Here is a 9,168-nt window from a genome sequence, read left to right on the forward strand (position 1 = left end):
AATTGTGCTTTAATCTGGCACTTCATTCAATTCAATTATGTCAATATCCCAATAGACGTGCACAGTTCAAAGTCTCTTCCTTCAAAGTAACTAACTCAATACCATCAATACATTGATTTAGTAGTATAAGTGGATTCTTAAGATCGAGAGTTTGACTATTTAGAAAAACATTTATTGATGAAGCCAACCACAAATCCGAAAGAAATTACTTAGCAAAAAAGTGAGATAGTACAAAAAAAGTAAGTCACTATTGTTCTTGCTTCTCTTACCTCCACGTGTTGTTTCTCTTCTTCCTCTATCCCAGCCACACACTCTTTCTTTCACCTAAAGTCTAAACACATTAACTTACCATTCTCAATATTGGCTCACTTTCAAAATCCTATCTTTCTTCTCCTTCATACTCTCAATAATGGATGAAAGAAGAGATTTTGCACTGACCCAGATGAGAAATTCTGTTGAGAAGCTTGGATCTTCTTCAGAGGTGACCAATATGTTGATTTCTTGTGTAATGTGCTAGCTATGTGTTGTGTTCCAAAATTTTATTATTTGCATTAGAGTAGAAAATAGTGACTTTTGTTTTTTAATATGGTTAATGGTTATCTAGATTACAAAAATGTTAATTTGGTTACTCACTTTATATAATAACAAATTGATCATGTGGAGTGAAAAAAAATATTCGCTGGGAGAGTTAGCCCTACATACCTGTAGTTATGGATGTTCCCGGCTCGGACAGTATTGCCTATAGTACGAGGATACATGTGGGAAACCAAAAAAAATTGATCATGTCGAAAATTGGGAACCAAATAGACATTTTTTCAATATTAGGATTTAGGACAAACTAACTTTTACCCACTGTGCCAAACTTACTTATGTTGTTCCCACCAATTCATCAAAAATAAAATTTACAAGTGATAGTGGCAAAGGAAGTGGTTTATATAGGATCACAATTAGTGGCAAAGGCAACGGTAAGATTGCTTGCCTTATAACTCGAGGGTCATGTGTTCATATCCTAGAAAACAACCTATCGACCTATTCGTTTGTGATGGTAAGACTGTGTATATATACCTTCTTCAGATCCTACTAGGTGGAAGTCTCGTGCACCATACTGCCTCTACTGTTATTATTGAAGTTTATAATTGTTTTGTTTCATAGGTTATGTTTTACAATTTGCAGGGGTATAAGAACCCTACACTGATGAGGTTCTTGGTTGCTCAATCAATGGATCCGGATAAAGCAGCAAAGATGTTTGTTCAGTGGCAGAAATGGAGGGCTTCCTTGGTGCCTAATGGATTCATTTCAGAATCTGAAGTTGTAGATGAATTGGAAACTAGGAAGGTCTTTTTGCAGGACTTGTCTCAAGACAAATACCCCGTGATGCTTATCCAAACAAATAAACATTTTCCTGCTGAGGATCAGAATCAATTCAAGAGTAATTTCCTGCTTAAACTTTATTATATTGCTATACTTTATAAAAATGTGAAGTTAATAGCTTTTGTTATTTGGTTTTGGAATGTTTGATTCTATTACTCTGTGTCCAAAGATGCAATCTTTATGTATTTTGTCCTTAGTGAGGACCATTAGGCAAATTTTCCTCTAGAGGAAGTTTTCAACTTTCTGTGATCATTTGTGTTCACTTGGTTAACTTCTTTTACCCTTTCTTTTGCTATTCGATCAAACTACATTACTGTATTAGCTCAAAACCAACTCCAAATTCCGGAATAGGGTGTTTCTTTGCACTTACATAGAGGGTGAACCGTGAACCTTGGCGCAAAATTAATTTCACCTCTTCCTTTTCATTTTGTAAGTCAAGTATGCTTTAAGAAAATAACTTTTTCAACGGGAAAAATGAGAGAATAACTACTTGAGCAAAGCTATGATATTGAAGAAATATTGAATTTCTTTAGTTCTGCATTCATATTTCATAATGACAGTTCTCTAGCCGACTTCTCTTTTTTGTTTGTTGTTTCAGAATTTGTTGTATATCTACTGGACAAGACAATTGCCAGGTACTCTAATTTACTACTATGGCGGTTTTACCTGTTTCCAAAAGAACTAATTTACTTCGGCTGCAAGATGGAATTATAGAAATTCTAACTTTTTTACTTGATGTGGTTGGTGCTTTATCCACAACTTTCAGTAGCATAAGAAAATCCAACTTCACTTGTTTGACCTGATTTTATTTCCTCTAACAGTCACAGGTTTTATTATCATATTTTCTTCTGTGCTGTTCTCTTATCATACAAAATCGGGAAATTAAGTTCTTAATTCTTTTTAATCTTCAGTGCCTTCAAAGGAAGGGAGATAGGAAATGAAAAGTTGATTGGGGTTATTGACCTGCAGAGTATTTCATATAGAAACATCGATGCACGTGGGTTAATCACTGGATTTCAATTTTTACAGGTGAATTTTTTGTCCTTTTGCATGAAATGTTCATCATGGATATAAAAATAGCAAATATATGTTAGAGAAGAAGAAAAAATGAGATTAGGAATAACTAATAGAGCATTCTTAGTTTCCGTATATATATGCATATATGAGAAATAAAAATCAGCTAAGGACAATAGTATTAGGCCCGACTATTCTAACATGGTACCAAAGCCTATCTCGATGTTGGGCCACTCGTATATGTTCAATTTTACAAACTTCACATTCCAGATGTTCGGTCCTAGACTCCAAGGCGTGAGGGGGCATGTAAAGTGTTAAAGTTCCACATCAGTTGAGTGCATCGGGTCGCCCTCACACCTTAAATCATAAAAAAAGGTGGCCCAATGTTTGAAGTCCTTACTTCGAAAAAATTTCACTACTTAGATCATGTCTGAATTAGTTTAGTGTGGCTTGTATCACAAGTTTTCGGAAAGTCAAAGACAGTATAGATTTTAATCCTTTCTATTGTTTTGATTGAATTGCAGGCTTACTACCCTGAACGTTTAGCGAAGTGCTATATTTTACACATGCCATGGTTTTTTGTGAGTGTTTGGAGATTAGTTTCTCGCTTTCTAGAGAAGGCAACACTAGAAAAGGTACTTGTTAACTATCTTAAGCTTAATATTAATACTTGTGAGAAGTGTTAGTTCATTAGCTATATATGCATTGCATTTATTGTAATCTCCACTGAAGGAAAATTGACCTATGATATCAATATTCCTTTTGAATGAGAACTGAGGACAAGTTTGGTCTCAATTCTCAGAGCAAACCCAACCCATCAATGCAACTTCTTTTGTTCTCAAGCTAAATTGGGGAATCAATGTACTTTCCAGACACTGTGTTATAACAACCACAACAACCAAGCAACATTGGTTCCACTAGGTGGGATCGGCTACATAGATCGCATGACGCCTACTTTTATAAATTATGTTCATTGACAAAACATTGATATCCACATCTTTTCTAGTCGTTTCGCCTATGGTTTTTCTTGGCCTCCTCCTCTACCTATAGAAATTGGACTAACCTTCATTTGATTTACTCTCCTTACTGAGGTTTCCGACGGTCTCCTCCACACATATCCAAACCACCTAAAGCGTGATTCTAACATTAGAATTATCACATCGTTGATCCATATCATAGAGATTCGACAAAGTTTTACGTTGATTTTTGACTTCCTAACACAACCTTAACCTTTTATTCGGGCTTAGGGGTGCAGTCTGCTTTTTATTCATATGAAGAGAAATATATTCTAGTTGCAAAGCTTAGATTTTTGTTGGACCACTTACCTATGAATTTAACATGTATATTTCCAATTTTTAGGCTCAAATTAAACATGTTTAATTTTGATGGGTTTTGGATGGTGAATGCAGATTGTAATTGTAAGCAATGAGGATGAGAGAAAGGAGTTTATAAGAGAGGTTGGTGAAGAGGTTCTCCCAGAAGAGTATGGTGGTAGAGCAAAGCTTGTAGCTATCCAAGATGTAGAAGTGACACCAATGGAGAATGGACCAACAAATTGACTAAGATGAACTGGTTGACAATCACACATTCATTTAGGATCCGCTTACGAACTAAAGTGTCTGTTTACGAATTGAGATTTGGAGGCGAAGGAAGAGAAATAGGTGACTTCAGAGTTATGTGATACACTTGTGAGATAGTTTTGAAGTATTCCATTTTTCTTGCTTCCCTTTCAAAATTCAACTCGCAAACGAATGCTTAGGAGAATTGTTGGGGGAACCTTGATAGTTATAGTCTAGCCCTGCCAATCTGCCATGTATCAGAACTTCCCTTCCCACAAAATTCTTTAATAAAAAAGCTAAGCAATCTTGTCATCCATGCATGTTTGCAGAGTCTTATTGCTTTATCAATATTTATTATGGCTAATGTTTTCATTCAACCCTTTAACTTAGGAGGCAATTTATTTTGAATTAAAATAATGCACTCTTGATTTAAGGCTATGACTTTATAGATCTCAAATATCTTTAACAAACTTGATGTGTTAGAATTTACTGTAGTGCCTTAATAAAGGGTACATTGATGCATAATTTCTTATAAAAACATCTAAAAATTTCCTAATTTTTTGTCCAATTTAGTTTTGGGTCATCTTTGTGGAAAGGAAATCATGAACCAGCATGGTGAACGAGACATATACTTAGACACCTTTTCAACAAGTACTTCCTCAACAAAAGTTGGTGTCTAATTAAGCTCCTCTTCCATTCTTGTACATGTTATATTCAATATACAGGAAACAAAATTTACATTTGAACAAATGCTACAAGGCCAATATGTATATCAGGCTAAAAGTTATACATTGGATCACTTATTACAAGTGGGAATAACAAGAGAGCCTACATAACACAACAATACCCTCTTCCCCAAGGTACAAAACAATGGTCACACTATGAATCAAAATATGCTTGTACATATGTTACAAGAAACAAACATTACACTTGAACAAATGCTACAAGGCAAAAGAAAACTCAATCTAAAAGTTCTACATTTGATCACTTAGTTTACACATGATACAATAATATATACTCACCCCAATGAAGTAAAGAGTGGGCTTCATGTTGGGCTTATTGATCTCCCTGCATAACACAATAATCTACTCTTCCCCAAGGAAGAAAACAGTGGGCTTTTTGGGCTCACTAATCTCAACTGTTCCTTCCAACATCTTAGCAACTTTTCCCATAGTGGGCCTCAACTCAGGCCTATCTTGTAAGCACCACATTGCTGTCTTAACCATTCTATTAACCAATTCAAAATGGGCTCTACTATCATAAACATCCTTAATTTGAGCATCCAAAATGTCTTCAACTTTCATCTCTCTAAACATTTTATCAAAAGCCCAACCAGGGAAATACCATTCCTCACTTCTTACTTGAGACCCTTGTATCTCAAAGTTCCTAACTCCACTCACAAGCTCTAAGAGAACCATACCAAAGCTATAAACATCAGCCTTTGATGTTATTGGATCTGCAGTGATCCATTCAGGAGCCATATAACCAGGAGTACCCCTCCTTCTAGACATGGTTACCATGTCTTCTTTTTTTCTTAATTTGGCTAGCCCAAAATCTGATATCTTGGGACAAAAGTCATCACCTATGAGAATATTTTCAGGCTTAATATCACAATGTAAAACCCATTCCAAACACTCTTCATGTAAATATGCAATAGCTCTAGCTACACCTAGACCAATTCTATATCTCACATTCCAATCCATAACAGGTTTTTGTTCTATGTTTGAATCAGAATCACCACTACTAGTACTAACCTTTAGAGACCTAACCTTGAATAAGTACTTATCCAATGACCCTCCAGGGATATACTCATATACAAGTATTCTTTGACCTTTCTCAGCACAAAAACCCCACAAACGGACCAAGTTAAGATGGTGCATTCTAGCAATGATTGTGACTTCTGCCCAAAACTCAGCATCACCTCCTGCTACATTCTTCAGGCACTTAACCGCGACGACTCGGTGATCCGGCAACTCACCTTTATATACATCTCCAAAACCACCTCTTCCTATGAGGTTGGAGAAGTCATGAGTGGCTGCTTTGAGTTCAGTGTAGGTGAAACGTTTAGGGCCTCCAGCAGGCAAGAGTTCAAGGCCTAGTGTAGTGGCCATGTCTCTATACTTGATGTATCTTTTGAGGAATGACCAGAAGAATGCTACTCCAGATATGAATTCTGCAGCAAAAAGGACACATATAATCACAATGTTTCTTGTGGTTGTGTTTGACTCCTTTGGTGGTAGTGGTAGGCTTATCTTCACAGGGCATGTTGTTTGCAAAACCTCACTCATGCCAATGAAATTACTTGCTGCTGATTCAGATTCATCAACTTTTACAAACATGGCAGTTTCACTACCTGGAGTAACAAATCCAAAAAAGCAAAAAACTAATATAAATGTTATATTTTCATTCACAAGTTATACATGTAATGTAAAGTAATAAAGCAAAGTAGTGAAGCAAGTTGGTTATGGTACATAGTTTTATACTTTTGTTTCCTTTCATAAAGTATAATATAATATAATATAAGCAGGGGTGAGCATTCACCTGGTGACCAGTAACCATATTGAAGCTGTGGTCCTTGCAGCAAAACACAATAGCCTGATCCATCATATTTGAACCCAAACCCAAGACATGTTGAGTCTGTTCTGCAATCGGATTGACATATTGTGAAGTTACCAGCGCTGATTTGACTCATTATGCTGCTCGTGTAGTTCACGTAATCTAGCCTGACGAAATGAGTATTTGGTGAAAGTTGAATTTTTCTTGAACAACCATTTTCAGGCCCACCATTATTTGGGCTAAACCCAGATGGGCAAACACAAAAAGTAGAACTATTAGAATCATCTTTTGGCATGCAAATAGCATTAGGCCCACACTTCCCTTTGATTAAACACATCTCCCATATACCTTTCCAAACCACAACCCATTTGTTTTCTTGATCAGGGTAGAAGCTATAAATTCTTAGATCTCCATCATCATCAAGAACAAGTTTTCTGAACCTGATATCACCATAATCAGAAGTAAGAAAAGAGTTACCATCCATGTTCATTTTCCCTTCATCATCCATACTTATCAATGGACTTGGTGTGTTGTAATATTGAACATTGGATGAGTTTAGAACCAAGAACTGAGAGTTGTTGAACTTGAACTTTCCATCATGGGAATATAACTCAATCCCAGTGATGACTTGGTTTGATAAGATTGTATTGGTTGGGTTATGAAAACTACTCCAAGTTCCAAAACTCAAGTTTCCAATGTTACTTAAAAAGAGTTGTGTGGAATTGGAAGAAGTGTGAGTATTTGTTAAGGGCTCACCATTGAGGAGTAACTCACCTTTGGATGTGATTACAAGGGTGGTAGAGAGGTTCAATGGAGAGATAGATGCATTCCATACAAGAGGGTTTGAAGTTGTTGGAACTTTGGTGAACCAAACTGAAAAAGTGAAGAGATTTTGAGAGTTTGGTATGGGAAAAAAACCAGCAGTGAAGTTGGTGTTTGGAGAGATGAGAGTTTTGTTTTGAGATGGAAGCCATGGAGAGTGTGAGATGTTGAAAGATGAGAGTTGTTGTGAAAATGAAAGATGAGGAATGAAGAAGAAGAAGAAGAAGAGAGAGAAGAAGAGAGAGAAGAAGAGAGACATGTTTTTTGTGAAAGTCAAGGTTGTTGTTGTTCTGAGATGAAGAGGTTGGATAAGATGTATTCAACTGTAAATTAGTGGCGGCTTTCACAGGGTTGACTTGACTTCTACATTCATGATGTCATTGTTTCATCATATTCAAAGGGGTAATTTCCAACCGCCGGTGAGAAATTGGATGACGTTGGTTCAAGTGGTACATGCTTGATTCCCCTTAAGCAAAAATTCGGATTCGAGTTTTATGGATGGAAAATGCCCATTTGAAGAGTTAGCCGTTTCTTACTCATGTGTTTATATGCTAAGTAATATAAAATGATAGATAATTTGACTAATTTGTAACAATTGGACTAATTTTTATATTATTTAAAATATGTTGTATTAATTAGGAACATGATAACATGGTAACTTTGGGACAAAGAATCTCGTGCTCTCAAAATAAATTGATTATGTGATTGGGTATATTATATTCTTCACGATTCGAATCATAGTAATAGGAAGAGAAAGTAATCTTTTTTTGTCATGGGTCTTATAGCAGCCCTTCTAACTTACTCCTAGCTAGGGTTCAGATTGTATATTTATATTTTAAGAAAGAGTTGATTTTTTGTATAACTAATGGTATCCACTCATTATTAGATTACGACTTTGTTGATAAAAAAGCTTGGTTTCAAACTTCATATAAAGAAAACTCTCACTATATTATGCATGTTCCTATCTCCTACAAAATTGAGCACATAAAAGGATATATATAGAAATATTATAGGTGGGTTAGAGTTGTGTTGGTATTATATTTTATTTTAATAAGTTTGATTATATTTGCTTATAGTATATTGATTTAAGTTTTGTATGTGTATAATATTTAATCATTCTATATTTGAACTTAATACTCTAATTGATATTCTATAATACTCATTTAATCAATTTCTAAACTTCAAAAGATAAAATAAACATTGTACAACTAGAAAGTTTTAAAATATATAGTTTTCCTTGTAAAACATTAAATATTCTCACAATTAGTGCCTAAACCCTCTCACACCCCTATTTAGGATAATGGAAACTGATTTTTGTGATAAAGAAAAAAACTAATCATAATTTTCAAAAGTTCTAAGTTTACTATAATTCTTCTACAAAACAATAATGGGAATTGCATAGCGAATAGGGGTGTAAAAATTTGGTTCGGTTCGGTTTTTGGTACATTTTAGTGACCGAACCAATCAAAAATATATGGTTCGGTTCCGCTCAATTAACCGCAAATTTAACTATAAGAACCGAACCGAACCGCTCTTGAATGGTTCGGTTCGGTTCGGTTCCACGGTTTTTCCATTTACTTTTTTATAAAAAATAATTGAAAATTCAAAATGTATTACAAGAGATATTGTCCATAAAATGATAAACATTACTACTACTATTATAAAAAATTATGAATCACATATAACAATAAAATTTATGATTAGTAATATGTATATATATATATGAATTAGTAAAATATATAATAGTTACATTTATAACCTTACATTTTATAATTAGTAACACATGTAACAATACATGTATAATAATATATGATATATGTTAGTTTCAAACTCAATATCACAAAAG

At 34.8% G+C, this 9,168-nt stretch overlaps 2 protein-coding genes across 2 annotated transcripts in view; one reads left to right on the forward strand and one right to left on the reverse strand.

Moving 5' to 3' along the window:
* LOC109330608 (CRAL-TRIO domain-containing protein YKL091C-like) lies at nucleotides 267-4,261 on the forward strand. Its single transcript, XM_019564860.1, has 6 exons — nucleotides 267-481; nucleotides 1,174-1,429; nucleotides 1,970-2,006; nucleotides 2,283-2,400; nucleotides 2,910-3,020; nucleotides 3,795-4,261. The coding sequence occupies exons 1-6, from the start codon at nucleotides 410-412 to the stop codon at nucleotides 3,942-3,944; spliced, it is 744 nt and encodes a 247-aa protein (XP_019420405.1). The 5' UTR covers nucleotides 267-409; the 3' UTR covers nucleotides 3,945-4,261.
* The window catches only part of LOC109325652 (receptor protein kinase TMK1-like), a 9,883-nt gene continuing 5,744 nt past the window's right edge, over nucleotides 5,030-9,168 (reverse strand). The window contains exons 3-4 of the mRNA XM_019558138.1: nucleotides 6,486-7,638; nucleotides 5,030-6,297 (exon numbers count right to left, since the gene is read on the reverse strand). Of these exons, the coding sequence (XP_019413683.1) occupies nucleotides 5,030-6,297; nucleotides 6,486-7,638 (2,421 nt within the window). The remainder of the gene's footprint in view (nucleotides 6,298-6,485; nucleotides 7,639-9,168) is intronic.

The sequence above is a fragment of the Lupinus angustifolius genome, chromosome LG02 (genome assembly GCF_001865875.1).
Source record: "Lupinus angustifolius cultivar Tanjil chromosome LG02, LupAngTanjil_v1.0, whole genome shotgun sequence".
Lineage (NCBI taxonomy): Eukaryota > Viridiplantae > Streptophyta > Magnoliopsida > Fabales > Fabaceae > Lupinus > Lupinus angustifolius.